At 43.6% G+C, this 20,284-nt stretch overlaps 1 protein-coding gene across 1 annotated transcript in view; it reads right to left on the bottom strand.

The window, feature by feature from the left end:
* Nucleotides 1-14,528, bottom strand: part of LOC139749369 (uncharacterized) — a 424,871-nt gene extending 410,343 nt beyond the window's left edge. Inside the window, exons 1-2 of the mRNA XM_071663141.1 lie at nucleotides 14,369-14,528; nucleotides 8,447-9,760 (exon numbers count right to left, since the gene is read on the bottom strand). Coding sequence (XP_071519242.1) covers nucleotides 8,447-8,464 — 18 coding nt within the window. The 5' untranslated portion in view covers nucleotides 8,465-9,760; nucleotides 14,369-14,528. The remainder of the gene's footprint in view (nucleotides 1-8,446; nucleotides 9,761-14,368) is intronic.
* Between the last annotated feature and the right edge of the window lie 5,756 nt (nucleotides 14,529-20,284).

Genomic DNA, 20,284 nt, shown 5'->3' with positions numbered 1-20,284 from the left:
GGCCCAGTCCTCTGTTCTTAACGCTACCTCGCTGACGCGGGAAATGGCGAATAGTATGAAAGAAAGAAAGATATATATATATATATATATATATATATATATATATATATATATATATATATATATATTATCTAAGGCCTGAACTCTTGAGGACTTTTCTCATGACTGCAGCCTTATTCTTCGCTCTATCGTGCTTGTTCGCCGTTTCCTGGACCAGCGAAGTGGCGCCAGCTTCAACTAGAAGGCAAAAGAAAAATTCAAAAACCCTTGAAAATCCGCTAATGTCGAACCAAAACTCATGTACCCACACAGTGTGCTTATGATAACAACAGGCAGAGGGGCCCTTCACAGTGGGACGACACAGATAAGGGTAAGATAAGGCTTGCAGTGAAGGGGTGACTATTCGCTCCTTTAAACCTACGATAGAGAGTGAGGTCCTATTCGCTCGCATAAAGCTACAACAGAAAATGAGGTCAAGTACAGCGACGGCAGTGCTGAATGACAGAAGCCAGCGTTCAGCTGTGCGTGTAACCTGATTCCTCCTTGTGTAAAGTGATGAAGAGAGAGAGAGATAGGTCTTCCTCTACATCCCTGGAGTCTTCTGCTCAGGGCGCAGGCAGAACTCATCAATGGCAATGAATCTGTTATTTTTTAGTTGCCACTGAAAGCTATCAATAGCAGGATTATCGCTATCTGAGTTTCGGCTTACTGATGCTCATAACTCCTCTCTCTCTCTCTCTCTCTCTCTCTCTCTCTCTCTCTCTCTCTCTCTCTCTCTCTCTCTCTCTCTCTCTCTCGCACCACTGACATTCACAACCACGCATCATAAACTTCTTCAACAAGCACACAGAGCGTGGAAGAGAGGCTTGAAAATTAAGCTGGGTCAAGGACTGATCAAGTTGACTGAGGCGGCGGAGGAGGAGGAGGAGGAAGAGGAAGAAGAGGAGGAGGAGGAGGCCAGTAAAATCGACCCCCATCACGATGGAGCAGAGAAACGAACCCGGGGCCAGACACACAGAAGATCCAAACACCTCATCTCAAATACACGAGCGGGACACGAATCCGGTGCACGAAATGCCACGAACGCCAGTGAAAAAAAGAGGTCAACGAACGAATTCTATTGTCTCCACGAACTTCGGAAGGTTATGATGCGCAGGAATAGTTATATATATATATATATATATATATATATATATATATATATATATATATATATATATATATATATATATATATATATATTTTCATACTATTCGCCATTTCCCGCGATAGCGAGGTAGCGTTAAGAACAGAGGACTGGGCCTTTGAGGGACAAAAGAAATATAACAATAAGAGCTGGAGAGAGAGAGAGAGAGAGAGAGAGAGAGAGAGAGAGAGAGAGAGAGAGAGAGAGAGAGAGAGAGAGAGAGAGAGAGAGAGAGCTCTAGTCCTCCTAATCAACCCAAGTTGTGAGGAAAGATACAAGTGCCCCGTTACGTCACTTAGCTTTGACCCTCTTCTGAACCCCGTAGTAACCACTGCACCACAACCCTACCACACACACACACACACACACACACACACACACACACATACCAATCATGTAACGTAAATAAACTGTATGAAAACTACTCTCGCAAGACGAATTATGGCACATGCGTACTACTCTCTCTCTCTCTCTCTCTCTCTCTCTCTCTCTCTCTCTCTCTCTCTCTCTCTCTCTCTCTCTCTCTCTCTCTCACTTCCCGCATCAAGTCCTCCACGAATCGTGGTACTTCTAAGAATCCCATGGCGGTACCCTCCCTCCTCTGCTACATCTCCCGCTACACAGGACGGCAAAGTTAGCGCTAATGTTAGCAGTGATGGGGTACCACACCCGAGGGCGGGGTGGGGGGGGGGGGGGTGTCAGCTCAACCCGACACACGGATCAGCTGATCTCTGTAGCGCCAAATGACATCATCGTCCGTAGCTCGTGCTGGGCTGGTGATTCGACTCTTTCATCTTTATTTATAACTACCCCAGGATCCGCTTCCTTAGAAGGAGTCCTGCTGTTACCCAGGAATAAACCTCTGGGGAGCTCCTGCCGCTCTGACGCTGCGCTACTCCCAGTAGCGGGGAAATGATGGATTCCCTTCCAGCGAGAAGTTCCATGGCGAGACTGCTGTCTCACAGTGTCAAGAAGTTATCTATCGTCTCCCTCTGTCCTACAATCGCTATATATATTCTATCCATCTATTCTCTACTGCTCTATCTCTCTTATCATTATCAATATATCTACACTCTTTATTCATTAATGTTTCCCTCCCTGCTGGACTCGGAGGCTGGGGCGTCATGCTGGGGTGGTAATTACGACCTACATCATTCAGCTCGTCCCCCTCCAACCACCCCCGGCCACTGTGCGACATGTTACGTGGGAACCCAAGACTGCATGATGCAACACTCTGACTTTTTAATTCCTCCTCTCTTGACGATTTTCACCCTTAGCTGCACACACACACACACACACACACACACACACACACACACACGGGGTCTCTGTGGTGTACTTAGCGTTGCTGATCATGGGTCAGCACAGGACCGCCAGGAGGGTGGTCCGACCCGCAAGGTTTCGAATCCTGGGCCTGGCAGTCAGCCCACACCCAACCCAGGTGTGTGTGTGTGTGTGTGTGTGTGTGTGTGGTGGGGGCGGGCTGTTCTCCATTTGTAGAGGCCATAACTCTTGAACCTTCTTTAACATCATAATACAACTTTCCACAACCTCTGTATGCTGTCTGCACTCATTATTCCCTCATTCACTTTCTTCCATTCACCCACCACACATATGTACCATCCATATAAACGTACTTTTCTTCTTTTCCAGAAGCTTCGTGCTCCATTCCGGGTTCGTTCCTCTGGCTGTTCTATCCCTACATCTTTCGAAGAACTGTTCACTAAGTCATTCATCTGTGATCAGGTCACCCTGCTCTCTTCTCTTTTGCCATGGTGGGCAAACTAAGGACCTCCAGCCTTTCCCTGCAGCTCAGCTGTCGTAATTCTGGTACCATCTCTGTTGCCCTCCTCCACATCTTCTCTATTGGTTCTTTGTGCTTCTTTGAGTGCGGTGATGTGTGTGTGTGTGTGTGTGTGTGTGTGTGTGTGTCTGTCTGTCTGTCTGTCTGTGTACTTACATACGCTGGCGATATCACAACAAATATATAGTGGAAAGACGAATCTTTTTGAAACAACGGTTACTGAGAATTGAAATTTGTAATACAACAGCGACCATTAGAGTAAGAGTCAAACCCTCATTCTCCTCATCAGCGAGACTTACACCCTTGTTTATCTTTGTAATTAGGATAACGAGGCCATCTTCAGCTGTCTAGGATAACGGTCATGCTATCACAGTTGGCAGATGTACCCAATGACGTGTGGCCGACCTCCTGGCCACCATATGATACACATGCACAACAATGCTGGCCACCATATGAGGACACAGCAATGCTGGAGACTATATGACACGCGCACAGCAATGCTGGCGACCATATGAGACGAGCACAACAATGCTGGCGACCATATGAGAGGCGCACAACAATTCTGGAGACTAAATGAGAGAGACACAACAATGCTGGCGACCATATGACAGGCGCACAATGCTGACGACCCGACCACATGACAGACGCACAACAATACTGACGACCACATGACAGACGCACAACAATACTGACGACCACATGACAGACGCACAACAACGGTCCAGGTACATTACAAATGTCAAATGCTTACAACATCAGATCAATGGCTGGCTTCGTTAGCCCCTTAAGCACGACGGTACGATTCTTGAGCACGAACGCACGTACGACTCTTGACCTGTAATGGTCAGGCCAGACCACCATACCCATGGATTGTACCTTCAAGTCCAAGGGTCGTACTCTTGTGGTCAAAAGAGGGCCGTGCCGTCATGCTCAAAGGATCAGAGGCCGTTAGCGATCGTTCTTGCTCAAAGAGCAAGGCGCCAATTCCCCCGTGGCAGGACAAGCACAGAACACTCTTGCAAAATACTACCCATCAAATCAAACGATGGATGAGCAGAGGAGAAAACGACTGAACATCCGGAAGAGAAAACACCCTCTGAACATCCGGGCCACAATGACGTTCAGTGCGCTGCCTGCGGGCGTCAGGAACACTATGAGGCTCACGGCAGAGTGAAATGGGAAGGCCGAGGGAAAGTATCTCCCTGGCGGATACCCTACTGAGGTCTTAGGGAGGTCTTCTATCCCCCAACAGACCAGGCTGGGCCCAGGCTGGTGGGTTGGGGTGTTTGGTGGACTCAGGTGTTGGAAGCGGCAGGCATCCCTCACTGAGGCCCACACAACCATGGCTGGTGTGGTCCACTTTGTAGGTCCAGTGCACTCTTGAACTTGTCTACCGTGCAGCATATGCGGACCTGCGGGCCACAGCCTCCAACATTCTGCTTGATCAACCTCCCGACGCGACACCTTAGGCACCGACCTACGCCAGGTGGACTGCCTTATCTGGGGGAACTACAAACTTCAAACACGGCGGGAATGGCCCGCCTCAACCCACTTAACCTGCCACTTTCATCATCTGGGAACCACTTGATAATATCTCAAGGCACTTGCCTTTACGGGCGCGCTGCAAGATCACGACAGATGTCCGGCAGCCGGGCTATGTTAAGGAGCCATGGAGCTACGTAAAAGAACTTTTACATGCCTGTTAATCAACACGTAATCCAATAATGCCCTTTGATCATCTCTACTACTTACATACGTATGCTTATGTATATCTCTTTTTTCAAACAAAGGTATTCCCAATCACAAGTCTTTTTTCAGCACACAAATCCGCAGGCTCTTCACCATTTCCATTTACAACACTGAACATCCCATGTACACCAATCATACTCTCAACTGCCACATTACTCACCTTCGCATCTAAATCACCCATCACTATAACCTATGTGCTATCCCCTAGGGAAGGATTGTGAACAGCTGGGCTGACAGAAGGCGCAGATCATGCCTTGCAAACCTCCTTCAGTTTCATCATACATTATCCAACACCCACGACAAGATAAATGCAAAAGATATAATACATCTGAACTTCCAGAAAGTATATGATAAAGTCCCCCTCGCTAAACTGACGCACAAAGTCTGAACCTTGGGGATCACCATCTGCATAGGAAACTGGACGGAAGACTAGTCCCGTGATACGGAGGAGGAGTCGTAATGAATGGGGGAATCATCACCTTGGTCACCTGTAACTCGTGGAGTACCCCAAGGATCCGTACTTGGGCCTACATTTCTCGTCATGTATATCAACGATATTGACGTAGGGTTAAATAACCTTGTGTCCAAATATGCATATGATACAAAGACCGGCAGTGCCATATTAAATGAAGAAGATAGGCTAAGATTACAAGAGCATCTAGATAAAGTCGCTGAATGGCCTAGTCAATGGCAAACGCCATTTAACGTCAATAAATGTCAGCTGCTACAAGCAGGAAAGCTAAACAAAAAGAATTATCATGAACTGATGGACTACAAGATAAAGGACACCTTAGTGTAAGAGATCTGGGGGTCACTGCCTCCAATAACTTCAAATTCTCCCAGCATTGCAATGAAGCTGCTAAAAATGCAAACAGGATAATAGGATTTAAGTACAAAAGTAAGCAACCTCTTTCTGTACACCCTAAATGTCAACATGGCAGGATCGAGCCTACATTTCTGCCTGTAGCAGCTACAGCGAGGGTCTTCAACAGCTACAGCGCCATCTTACATATTCATTCTCCTAATCATCCTAATCATCATTTAATGAGTAAACCAGGGAGCACCTGTTTTACTTACGGCCCTTAATGAACCACAGCGGATCGCTGTAACCAAGCCACACATCCGATGGTAGGATGGTGTCACAGGGCGCAGAGTACAATCAATTAAATGTTGTGGACAACCATTTACAAAGCGTACCAGACCAGCCAGGCTGTGGCGGCTACGTGGATCTGAGGGGCTGCGGATTCCACAAGCTTAGTCGACCAACGACCCAACCCAGCAGCCTGGCCCAACCTGGGCTGTAGGGGTAGACAGTTGTTCCCGAGCACTACACGAAGGGGACTTCTAGGGGATAAACGCCGTCGTCACAGCTAACAAATCCTACATTCCGCTAACATATGGAACTGAAGACTTGATCAATCACCCCTAGTTTCTGACCCGTCGAATCACTCATCTACTCTATACACGACACCCAGCCCAGAGAGGATGGGGCCAACTACATTGTCCGAGTGTGCGTATATGTGTTTGAGAAACATCTTTTAACAACTGAAGGTGTGTTCAGGTTTTTCTGGTGGTGAATATCTGTTGAAGTTCACGGCCTTCTGACCCAGGCAGTCGACAGACCTACCCACTACAGGCCCTAGTCAACCCACCAGCTCGTGCAGGCAACTGGCAACTTCAGACAACAAGGCAATATAAAACCATGACTAATATAATCTGAACTGGCTGAAGTTCTAAGACCACTGGGATGTGGCGCTGAAAGACGTACATACAAACAGACGACTGACTCCCCGCACCGTTGGTAATGACAAGGCTCCGCCTCGGGCGCAACAGATGACGTCAACGGTGGTCAAACAGCTGCGACTTATGAAAATGAGGAGGTTTAACAGTGTGGCGCCGGGATGTCATTAGGTAACCAGAGGACTGTACATGCGGCTTCACAGAGCCATTATAATTATAGCCATAACATGGCTATAATCATAGCTTTAATACGTCTCTAATGATGGTTACAATATGTCCAACCCAGGGGTCCAAACCGCGGACATTTACTCTCCCATGACTTCGTGCGCAGACGGGAGAGGCGTATATCATGATCTTCATAATGTTCATGGCTGAGCCTGCCTGTGGTCGCGGTGAAGCTGTGGTTACCAAGGCAGGCTGTGGCTGTGGGAGTTGGTGGAGTAGCAGTGCATATGTAGTAGTGGTAATGTTGAGTCTATGGTCTCTACTTCAGTAACTGTAGGAAAATACCACCCACACTACCACCTGCCACCCACACTACCCCCGACACCTATTTAATCGGTCCAAGACGGTAGTCACTGATAAAACGACTTCTCTATCTTACACTTTTAAGGGCGGTGTACATCAGGGTTCTCTCCTATCTCAATTCACTCTCTTAACAATCATATAAGGGGTATGCCCCAGGGGTCTCTCCTATGCCCTACTCCATTCTTTCCATGAACAATCTTCTTTCCTAAACCTCTCACCCTTATTCACTCTTTTGTTCATACTGACACTTTCTACTTCAACTTATTTTCCCTAACCTCTTCACTCTAACGTTCGCTCTTTTTCTCGTGCCGAACATATTTCGTCTCAAATTGGACCTGTGCAGCATCTCGGCATGGGAAAGATGTAACCTGGTTAAATTAAACGCTGCAAAAAATCATTTCTTCCCGATATCCTTCAACATCTCATTCCTTTCCCATTGTTACTCAGTGATTGTGAGAAGGGCAAAAGCTCAGTTCTCATATCTATTACCCTGTTCGACATGGAACAACCTAAAATAAGTCTCATAGCTACATTCTGTACCACCTAAAGGGGACGAAGAAGTTTCGGATCAACCATAAGTTTCAAGACACTAGAATTCAACCCAGAACTATCGTAACTATCTTCGGCATAACCTCATCTTTATCTTGTAAATCCTGCACACTAAATATCACATAATCTGCTCCTACAAGGTGAGAGGGTTGTATGGATACCATCATCATGTCTCTTGTGACAATTGCATGCATTTTACACTGGCGGCTAAAGTCCACATCAAGGCCGGGCCTTAATTCAAATATGGACGTACATGAAGGGAAAAACAAGGGACAAGGGAGAGTATCAACGTATTCCATCTAATAAATCTGCATCTGTAGCCCTTTCTTCAACCATCCCTTCCCGTCCAGTGATGCTGCTGTCTTCTCTCCGTTTCTACAGGCATTTTATAGGCCTTTGTTCTCGTGAGTTGTCTGCTGGTCTTCCCTGCCACCAAGTCGTGGACTCGTGGCACGCGCCACCCATAGATTGTGCGTGAGGACCAGCCACACGAGGATTGACCGTTACCATACTCCCTTCTTTCCTGAAACAGCGAAGCAGTGGAATTCTGTTCCTTCTATCGCTTTCCTCCGATTCCTACTGTGTCTCGACCTTTAACTCAGGTCTACAAGCACTTTCATTCAACGTATCCATCTTTACGCTAGGTCTATAAACCCCTTCCTACAACGTTTCCACCTGTAAGTTACTTTACAAACACCTTCCTACAACCTTGAAGTCGGGCCTACAAACATCTATGGAACTATCAACAAATGCATCCTTTTTTTCTTATACTTTAGTTTCCTTTCATCTGGGACGGCCATGATCTGGACGTGTCTCCGCCCCTGTCGTGTCGGGTTACCGCACAACAATAACAAACAAAATAACCTCTACAGGTGACCTCAGGTACTTACCTTATTGTCGTCGGCCATGGTGGAATGGCGGGTGGTCGGCGGGATGGAGTTCAGCCCATGTCATCATCCGTGAGGGAAGGGGGGGCCTTTAACACACTACACCACCAACACAGGTACACACTTCAATGGTACGGTGGCACTTCACTGAGGCGTTATCTAAATCACTTGAACACTGAGGGGCAGTATGCAGAGCGTGTTGGGACGCATCGTCCAGCCTCCGCTGGTGTCCTCTTTATCCCGCTCGACATTTATCGGCCGTTAATCAACAATTTTGAGCAGGTCACTTGAACATTTGTTGTACCGTAGGATGTCACTTGGGGGAATGGCTGAGTGTCACTCTCTCGCTGCCTCATCGGATGCAACCAAACCCTCACCGTAATAAGGGCTTCAAACATACCACAATAAGGGCTTCAAACATATCGTAATGAGGGCTTTAAACATACCGCAATAAGGGCTTCAAACATACCGTAATGAGGGCTTTAAACATACCGTAATGAGGGCTTTAAACAAACCCAGGAAATGTGTCTGAAACTCATCCTGGAGAAAGGGTGGGACTGAGCGCTCGTGGTGTCAATACTAACCGTGTGAACCCTCTGTTATGCCGTACGGGAACCTCACACGCAATTTCACCGCTGGCAGAGTTGCTTGATCTCAAAATTTCTCTCTGAAACATGCGTGTGTGTCTTTATCACTACCATAGAAAATCTGAATTTCTGACGTCTTCCTCCAACAAAAACAAATAGCATCGAGAGGACCCAGCGCTACTGCTGTTTGAATTCTTTTGTATTCTCAACAAAACGTCACGTCAATTTACACTGCTTTATCTTTGTAGTTCTTTGTCATGTCAACTATGAATCCACACCTTTCTGTTTCATTTCGGATTTATCACACGCAAACACTATAATTCCCTAGTAATGTACAGGTCTCCAGATACCTTTTGAACTTGCTGAGGGATTTCCACCTTGAAGAGTGGAGAAGCAACTTCATAAATATAGACAGACACACTGATCATACTTGAGTTAGCTTTGAAGACACTTCACAAACCACTATGTCTTCTCCAACGAGTGCAGTCTATGAGGCCACCTCAGGGAATCACTACTGTCACAAGCCAAGCAAAAGTGTTCTACGTCTCCTTAATGTTCTCCAGTGTTCATTCGTAATGTTCTCCAGTATTCACTCCGTAATGTTCTCCAGTGTTCACTTCGCAATGTTTCCCAGTGTTCACTTCGTAGTGTTCTCCAGTGTTCACTTCGTAATGTTCTCCAATGTTCACTTCGTAATGTTCTCCAATGCTCACTTCGTAATGTTCTCCACCTGCAAACAGAAAACTTTTTGAATGGCGATATTTTGTGAGCTATATCTATAATCAAGCATTTCATCAGAAGCTCCTGATGTCCTGGGCTCTGACACCACTAAGCAACTACACTCCATGTTGGCGAATTGTAGAATATTTCGAACAACCTGTACAAAATACAACCACAGGGTTGAACACAATGATACTCACATAAAATACGGACACCTAACACAAGGAATAAATCACTCTCAGGATGTCAACCTCGACATGGACCTAACTCAGGCCAGCTGACGCACTGCTGACGAGTCTAAAATTATTATTCCCTCTAATCACGACACCGCTCATAACTCAGCATCATCTCCTTCCCCACTAATCATGTCATTGTTAATACAGCAAAAAAAATAATCCTTCTGCAGTTATTACAGCTTGGATCTTTCCATGACATTCATTTCCACTAATAAAAAAAAAAGATTCAGGTTGGATTTGGGTAACTTTTGGGTCGGGAATAGAGTAGTAGATTTATGGAACAAGTTGACAAGTACAGTAGTAGAGGCTATGTGGGTCTTTAGGTAGCTTTAAACGAAGGTTGGATGTGTTGATGGGTTCAGGAGGTCGGTTGTACGGTGGACAGACTCAGGACCTGCCTAGCATGAGCCAATAGGCCTCTTTGCAGTGTCCTCACTTTTCATGTTCTTATGGCATGCGTTTCGAAGAGCTTCTTCGCCAGTCCATTGATTTCTGAGATGAATGTTCCAAGACGATAGGACACAGCATCGCACTAGTAACGCGGCAACCATGCCATTAATCGAGGCAATTAATCCCCCCACCCCCACCCCATCCTCCCAAGTGCACCTTTGATGCTACGAAACATATAATCAAGCAAACAAAACTCGAGTGTGTATATGTGTGTGTGTGTGTGTGTGTGTGTGTGTGTGTGTGTGTGTGTGTGTGTGTGTGTGTGCTGCCATTTCACAAGAATGTACTGGTTTGGTAATCCAAAATTCAGGGTTCAAAACTCTACTCGAGCGAATAGGGACCCGCCCCATCCACAATCAGGCGAGGTGTCCGCATTTTCACAAGTAACAGTAGCTACCTGCGTCTTCATGCATAGCCAGCAACTTAGCAATATGAGCAACACAATCATGTACCAACTACGGAGCACCAAGCAAGGTATCATCACTCACGGAGCATCACGCAACGCCGCCACGACCTTAAGGAGCACCACCACCACTTACGGAGCAGGAGTCAACACCATCTCCACTTTAGGCGCACTACGCAACACCACCACTATCTACGGAGCAACTTTACCACCACGTACGGAGCACCAGGCAACACCACCACCACTTACGGAGCACCACTCAACACCATCACCATCACTTTACGGAGCATCTCAACACCACTACAATCACCTTACGGAGCACCAAGCAACACCACCATCACTTACAGAGCACTAAGCAACACCACCACCACCTTACGGAGCACCAGGCAACGCTACCACCACCTTACGGAGCACTAAGCAACACCACCACCACCTTACGGAGCACCAGGTAACACCACCACCACCTTACGGAGCACCAGGCAACATCACCACCACTACCTTACGGAGCACCAGGCAACATCACCACCACCTTACGGAGCACCAGGCAACATCACCACCACCACCTTACGGAGCACCAGGCAACATCACCACCTTACAGAGCACCAGGCAACACCACCACCACCTTACGGAGCACCAGGCAACATCACCACCACTACCTTACGGAGCACCAGGCAACTTCACCACCACCACCTTACGGAGCACCAGGCAACATCACCACCTTACGGAGTACCAGGTAACACCACCACCACTAACGGAGCAGCAGCCGACACTCCGGCTGATGAGCGAGGAGAGACGTGGGGCGGCGCGCGGTATTGAGGTTGCTACTTGCTTGGGAAAGAGAAGGGCCAAGTCTCACGGGTAATTTGTGTTGTAGTTGTGGTTCACCCAATACACCACAATAATGTTATTGCCCCCTGCCTCGCACGTTGAACCCATGTACGCTGTAACTTCCATTACAGGCATTACAGGCTGAAATTTCTGGGCTAAACTTGCAAACACAGATAGCATTTGAGAAGGTAAATTCAAAGGTCTCCAATCTTTCCGAGAGAGTGACTGAAGTCACGTCATGGGGCAACTCTTTTTTTTTCAAACAGAGTCAAAGACTTTATACCACGAGCAAGTAATGGTCCACATAAGACCGCTGTGTTCTGAGAGCGAGTTCTTCAACATGTGTGAATGGCCAGCAACAACACTGAACCCAAGATTAACATCTACGTTACTATTTCTGGCACCCAGACTGTGAGGGCTGACTGTACAGCGCATCTCCGTACTACCTTCGTTAACAGGTACAACGAAGGTTGTACATGAGAGCCCAGCCACAGGTGCACGGGAGGCAAGGAGGCCGGAGCGCGCGAGGGACGACACATGATCCTGGTCAATCACGTAAAAGTGACTGACTTCTGCCAAGCAGGCCCCAGACCCACTTCCCTCCCCACATAACCGTGTGCGTGTGTGTGTGTGTGTATAACGGCTGGACGACGAAACACTGTGCTGTACTGTACAGCACGTTGAGACACCATCTTGCACCTCCAGTGCACAAGACAAATTCCGATATCACATCACAAAGCTTTTGACAGGGTGTGGTTACGGGGTCTCATCTCTTAAGTTCCCCTCTTTGGCTTCCCTCCCTCACTCTGCTCCTTCATATCTTGCTTTCCCTCCAGCCAATCTATCTCTGTGATTGTTGATGGATCAGCCCCCCTGCCTTTCTCCATCAACCAGTGGTGTCCCTCGAGGATCTTTCCTGTCCCCTATACTTTTTCTCTTTTCTTTCAACGATTTTCTCTTTTCCACAAATAACCAAATGTACTCATACGCTGAGGACTCAACACGGCAGTCATCTTAATCCTTCAATTCTGCTCCTCTCACTCGATCTGCATCTTGACTTGACACAGCTTCCTCAATAATCTCCGACTTGGACAGGGTATTTCAGTTGGGTTGACGAAATCTGGTTAGGTTTAATGCCTCCAAGAACCAGTTTCTATCCGTCTCTCTATCAAGAACTCCTCATGACTCGTCTCTCCTTTGATGGTTCTGTAATTTCATCTCTTGACTCAATGAACATACTTGGTACAACTGTAACATCTACTTTTTCATGAAAACCCAACATCACGAAAATGGCTGTCTGCCTCTAAGAAACAGGGTGTCCTGCTTATGTGTCGAAACTTCTTTTATTCTGAACAGTCGTTACTTTTATACAAATGATTATTTCGTCCCTGTATGGAGCACTGCTCTCACATCTAGGGTGGTTCTAGCTCTGCATCTTCATTAGAGTCGAGTCGAAAGCATTCCGACTTGTAAACGCTCCCAGGGTAACTTCCAAACTTGACCCTCTTGCCCTACGCCACAATGTTGGTTCACTTTCTCTCTTCTATGGGTATTGCTTCGCTTCTTGCTCTTGAGAGTTGGTTGTTTGTGTGCCCTCTCCACTAGCTGGCAAGATGCTGCATCACATAATTACTGTGAGGCCGTTGGCAACTCATAGGTGGGCCATTTTGTTATGTTTCTTCCCCTACACTTCGAAGCTTTGGAACTCTCTACCTTCTTACGTCTTTCCCAATAACTATGACGTGACATTCTTAAAGACAGGGTTTTCACCTCCTCCACAATTTGTAAATACTGTCCCTTGTCTCTCCTTTTCCCTTTCATAATCTTCTCTATATGTCTATTAAGGCCCGACCTTGATGTACACTAAGTTTACTGTGCCGTTGACATGCCATGCGTATATTCTGCATAAATCGTGCAGCACATTCCAGTACTTTTACAACCTGTCAACTGAAATACTGAGTCTGACTTCATACACCACGAATGATTCTACAAACTTACCGTATTCACAAGCCTTCAGCCTACTTATGTCTGCTTTAAGAATTAAAGAACTCTCCCCGGGTATATTTATGGGGATTACCAAAGCCACAGAACCTCCTCTGACCTGTCATATGTCAATGTTCCACATCCCTTTTATACATACTAAATGAAGGTGAGTCGACTTCTTTGTAGAACTAGTTTTCCCAGCAATACAAGGTGTAACATCAAAGAAACGAGATCTGTTGGTACAAAACGTTTAGTTTCACCTGATCACTCCTTTTAATACATAAACATCAATACGACATTTGACAGAAGTAAATCCATAAGCTACCCATATGACGAATCTGATGGTGACATTCCCAACAATTATCTATCTTTATCTTGTCACACAAATATTACAACGCGGAACGCAAGAAGTCGTCCTAGTTCTAGCAACTTCCAACAACCATTGTACGAAAACCTCAGCTGTATAGTTGTATCACTACTCTCTTCCACCACTATTTTTCCCTATAGTGCCTTACAGAAAATGCGTTTTGCGTTTTCTTTAAAGATATATTCCAAGAAAGTTTATATCATGACAGGAAAGTAACCCAGTACAGGTGTAAAGAGGAAGACGAAAACATTCCAGGCATTGGTAAAAAGCGTATCATGTGGCGCTTCGTCTGGCAGCCTCCCTCCCAGCATCCAGCATCCTGAGATAAACAAACACACATTCCTCACTTACCCAACATTTTCAGGGCGATCTCCGCACTGAAGCAATATTTTATTCAATACACCACATATCTGTAACTTTGACGACCTAATATTCACTATGAACACTGTGAAACAACTTTTCCAACACCGAAAACTTTGGAATTAATATATAAACAACCTCAGTGAAGTCACCACAAGATGTAACCAAGGGCACAGCGCATGCGCACAGATTTGAAAGCTTCCCGCCATGGTCTTGTTTGATTCCCTTACCCGTAAAGCGACTTATAATTCTGATATGACACTAATACATTCAAAAGAACGACAAATTATGCATATAAGTCTTTATTTACTAATTTACAAGCATAAATGCTATTTCTGTATTCTATTTGATATTGTGAGTAAATATATCGTATCATCATGATTAATTAAGGAATCCTTAACTGAAAGCATTCGGACGGTACTACAGGTGTCTCTACGGGAGAGGAAGTTACCACTTACTATTATTGATGACGATTGTTGCCAAAGTGACATTGAAATGCTGTTGTTATTTTTAATAGCATTGAGTACCTGTTTTGCTGCTCACATCTATGATAATAAAACATCCCTCATATCATACTTTCTGTGAGCCGTTCAACCTGTCTTTCTATACGATTGATAAAGTGACAAAAACAAATTTAAATGATCCAGGTGTACAGTTGTTTCAGCTAAATATACTAAAAATGATACGGTCGAATGAAAACAATCATACATCCTTAAAACCGTAAATAGTATATAACTGAAAGCATTAAGCACTGTTTTCTATAAGCACTTTTAGTGAACACACTGCAATACAGATATTAGGCGGTAACCAAATACACTTTATCTTGCAAAATTTAATAACTACATAAACTGTTCCACTTCATGTCCCTGTAGAGATATTCAATGTGACATTCGTAAGTATTTTTGAAGCCATTTTAAGAGGATGAAAGAGTACCTTGTAACGTGAATCTTCATCAAATTAAATGAAAGTGTGAGTTGCATTGCGCAATGGATGTTTAGCATTCCAGGCACTGCAGGTAAGGGTGGTCAGCTGCCAGCAGAGGCCCAGACAAGGTGGCCGACGCTGTTTCTCCTTGAGGAAAGCCAAGTCGTTTCTCTCACATTTGAGTTAAACTTACCTTCGTGCACGTTCCGTTTAATGGGTATCGGCGAAACAGTGATTAGATTTTCTCTCACATTAGCTTTGGCCAAGTATTGATATAGATTAATACACCATAGACGGTGTTATGTAGGCTCAGCAGTGCCGGAACTGTTCAGCACAACAGATAATATATTTTTCTGTTTAAAATTCGAGAAAAGAAAGCGTCTGCAGCAATGATGACTTAAGATAGGCATATGATAACATAATTATGAAAATTCTTTTGGAAATTTTAATTTGCAATGAACAGAAGCATTTGAAAGAATTTATACGATAGCAGCGGGTGTGAGAGCAAGTGGTATGAAAGTGGTTAAGAGTAAACGCGGGAGTGCCTCAAGGTTAGGTCATGTCACTATGTTCAATGGTTTTTATGGTTGGAATATTGTGTGGGATAAGCACAAGGTGGGATGCTTGTGGTATGATACTTGACCACGGAGAAATGGAATGGAAGGTGACACAATTGCTGTATGCTCATGACGCCGTATTAGAAAAATCAGAGGAAGAGGAGGTTGAAGAACTCCAAAACTGAATGCTTTACAAAACTTAAAGAGGTTAGTTTCTGAAAGGAATGAGAATGCAATGTATTTTGAGTTTGCGTGGTGTAAACCATGTTGTGGATGAATCTAAATATTTGAGTAATAAATGACAAGAATGCTTGTGGAAAGATTCGGTGAACGGGGGAAGAAATTAAGCGTAAATTGGGCAGAACGATTGTATGAAGGAATACTTGGCCCAATAGATTCATGGATGCGAATAAGTAGAGATGAATAGATTGCATGGTATATTTAGAATTCCCAAGATAAAGAGAATAGAGAAAAATATAGATTAAGACACCAATAGAAACGTGCAGGTTAACGTATTATTCTAATTAACGGCCACATATAATGTATGGCGAAAATACGCAAATCAAGAAGACATGAAAGAAGTGGCTTTTTAGAAATAAAATCTTGAGCAATTTCTTTTAAGAGTCATACATCAGAGAGCGTGTATGAAGTTAAAATCATCTTCAACACCCGAAGGTGATCAGGATTTTTCGATTGGTAACCTTACCTTGACAATGACGGCCTCACTGACCCTTGAAATGGCTAGGCCTATATCACATATAACCAACCAACCATTCTTTCACCTGTAAAATCATATGTCGGCTTATTTGTACATGGTGTTATATTTCTAAAATGAATTTGCTTAACGTGACGACATCATATCGGCCTATAAATCAATATCAGAGTCAGTCAGCCAGTAAATCACTCATCTTATCCAAGTTAATTTCATCCAGTCTACAAGCGAATCTAATCAAATATTTGATTTCCACTTTTTATCCTGTAAGTTTACAGGAAGGCTGGAGAAAAAATCTGGAGGACAGGGCTTAGAATTTAACGATCATTTCACTTTTCTTAATTTCGCGAACACGAGCGTTTCTCCGATAAACAATTCCTTAAGCTTTAGTAAGCTCCATTGTTATATGTACTCGTGACGTTTGCCAGATGCCTCTGGTAGTAATGTACAGGGATACTTAGTGACACCACCAAGATCCCGTTCCTCTATCAAGGAATAAAGTATTGAAACTGATAAGGCTTTTCTCCTACCCATCTTAACTTCCCGTTATCTCTGATAATAAAAGTATGTTTATGACATCATGTAATCTTGCATTTACACAAATAAGAAATATTTCTTAAAGCTTTGTATAACCACATTTTGAAAGGACTTTTTGTTCGTAAAAAGATTTTCTTTTCCCAAGAAATGGTTACCTAAAGAAAATCGTTTTCCGTTCTCTTTCATAAATTACAGGGTAAATTTCGTTGTTTTGAAGATTTCCCCCGCCCCACCACCACTTTTCTTATGATAGCACTATATCATTTTAAACGTTTTCATAAACATAACAAAGCATTCTTTTGCATAATACAGTATTGTAAGACTACCTATACTGTCTACATTCAGTTTCTTAGTATGCCTTGTTGTCAAACTAGTATTTCTAATTTGTAAACAGTTTAATATTGTCTTGATCAGCCGAAATAATCAATTTCATGGATGTTCGCCTGTCCTTGAAGCTTATATTCTAATTACTGGTGCAAGTTTTGTTACCTGCATCTGGACCTTCTCCAGTATGTCAATATGTTATCTGTAGTGCTGTGCAGAATTTAGGATATTATGAAAAATCTTAAGTCCATGTCTTTTTTAAAGCAATTCTGATTTTAACTCATAAATAATATGCCTCCTTGATAATCTTCTCAAGATAAAGTTCTCAGGATAGATTCAGTGATACATCAATTCCATAGTCCCTTTCACAAGTTGATGTCCATAATTTGTCTTCTGGAAAATGGTAGTCATAACTGGGCTTCCTTTCACTTTGTGTCTGTGCATGCATCTGTGAGTGCATCAGAAAGGGTGTTTGTGTGTGCTCATATACATGTATTACACATAATTACACATCTAAAGACAAAATCAAATATATAACAATAGTCTTCATAATAAGCTTTAGAACATGCATTATCAGTGCAGTTTACTACAGTATAGGAATATAAATTACCTAAATTATGCTTGAAATGCTAGCATACACTGTAGAGTCTGGTTCACTACAATGACCCTGAGGAAGAGTTCCCAGCTATAGTCAAACAGACCTCTGGGCCATTATACATAGACTTTGACCCTTCAAAAAGATTCAGAGGAAAACTTTCTTGAGGCTACAAAGCCTCTTTAACTGAAATAACAATGAGATATGTTGCAGGCACTTCAGGGGCCTATTGACAGTGTCAAAACAGAGAAGCTATACCAAGAGGTTACAAAAACATGCATTTCATTTTGATGGCCTACATGGTGCTGAATGGCCAATTGTGAAAAGTTAAGGAACAAAAGCACACACACATAACCTCACTCAAGTGAGAAAAGTCAGTGTCCATATCACACAGCATAAGTGGATCACCAAACTAAATTTGCTTATCATCTGAAAATTGAGCAGGAATGAGTAATGTGACTTTAAAGTAAGATAAAACTGAGGGTGAGGTTGCATAACAGATACCAAAACAAGTTCAAGTCAGTATGAGATACGACAGGAAAAAACAATGGAGTCTAAAAGAAATAATACATGGATCATCTTGCTATACAATGACATATAAGATGTATTTTAAATCAAGAGATGTTGTTCTGACATATCGTATATAGAAAATAATTTAGATCAAAACGTTATGGATACACAGTACAAAAATAGGTATTTCTGGGAAAAACTGTATTTCTATGTTAACTGGATTTTGGTTCAGTCTGTAAATACTTCTTGAAGATGATGTGCAGAAAATATATCAAACAACATGAAAAGAAATGTCAAATACTCAAGACTCAATTTTTCTTATTGTAAGATTTTTTTTTTCTCTTGGAGGCTCCAGTCATGAACAAAAGTCCACATCAGGCCAGGCCTTGATCTACATATAAAGTTAAAGAAAAGGAAAAAGAAAAGACAAAGAAAAGTATTCATGAATTTTGGAGGAAGTGAAATACCTGTCATGTAAAATGTGCCAGGTCATGGTTATTGGGAAAGACATGAGACAGTAGAGAGTTCCAAAGCCCACCCTTGAGTTGCCAACAGCAACATAATAATTACGTAATGCAACAGCTTACCAAGTATTGTGTGGTTTAGCTAGTGGTGGGGGCCACACAAGCACCCAGCTCTCAGGAGCAAAATTCAACATACTTATAGAAGAGGGAAAGTGAGCTAACATAGCGGTGTAGGGCAAGCGGGTAAAGTTTTGACGTTAGCCTGAGAGAATGAACAAGTTGGACCACTTTCGACAGCTCTACCAAGCAAGAATGCAGGGCTAGAGCCAACTCAAATGTGAGAGCAGTAATCCATACAAGGACAGATCAATTCTTTACTTAAATGGAGCAACTGTTTGGAAGAAACAAAAATTCCAACATCTACACATGACTCCCAATTAGAGGCAGACTTAGCCATTTCCATTATGTAGGGTTTCCATGATACAGTGGATGTTACAGTAATACCAAGTATGTTCACTGAGTCAAGAGGTGGAATTACAAAACTGTCAAAGGTAAAAGGAAAATTGTGAATCATTTATGATAGGGAGATGGACAGAAACTGGGTCTTGCAGGCATTAAACTTAACCAGATTTCATCTGCCCCACTATCATGTAAAAGTCTAAGTTTACTGAAGAAGATGTGTTGAGATAAGATGCAGATCGAGTGAGAAAAGGGAACAGGATTGAAGGGTGTGCTGGAATGCAGTTTTGTGAACATATGAGGGCTTTTGGATATTTGTGGAAGAAAAGATATTGTTGATAAAAAGAAAAAGTGTAGGAGACAGGACATGACCTTGAAGGACACTGCTATTAATGGAGAAAGGGGGAAAGGTTGATCCATCAACAACCACAGAGATATATTGGCTAGACAGGAAGCTAGATATGAGGGAGGGAGGGAAACCAAAAGGGGGGAGCTTACAGGTGAGACCCAGATCCCAAACCCTGTCAAAAGCTTTGGATATATCAAGGGCAACTACATAAGGTTCCCCAGAATCTCTTCATAGATAATGGCCAGACATCAGTAAGATAGGAAGAATATCACCAGTGGATCTTTTCTAATGGAAGCCATACTGGTAATCAGAGACAAGGCTGAGATTCAAGATGTCTGAGAATATGAGAGTTGAAGAGGGATTCATATACTATGGAAATGGTAGATGTCAATAGCCTCTGTTGTGTGGTTGTCAGAGACAGAATTATCCCCGCATAAGATAGTAATCTTCCCAAGGAAAGTCAGAAAAGAATTTTT

Source organism: Panulirus ornatus, chromosome 7 (genome assembly GCF_036320965.1).
Source record: "Panulirus ornatus isolate Po-2019 chromosome 7, ASM3632096v1, whole genome shotgun sequence".
Lineage (NCBI taxonomy): Eukaryota > Metazoa > Arthropoda > Malacostraca > Decapoda > Palinuridae > Panulirus > Panulirus ornatus.
This window is presented reverse-complemented; position numbering and strand designations above follow the sequence as displayed.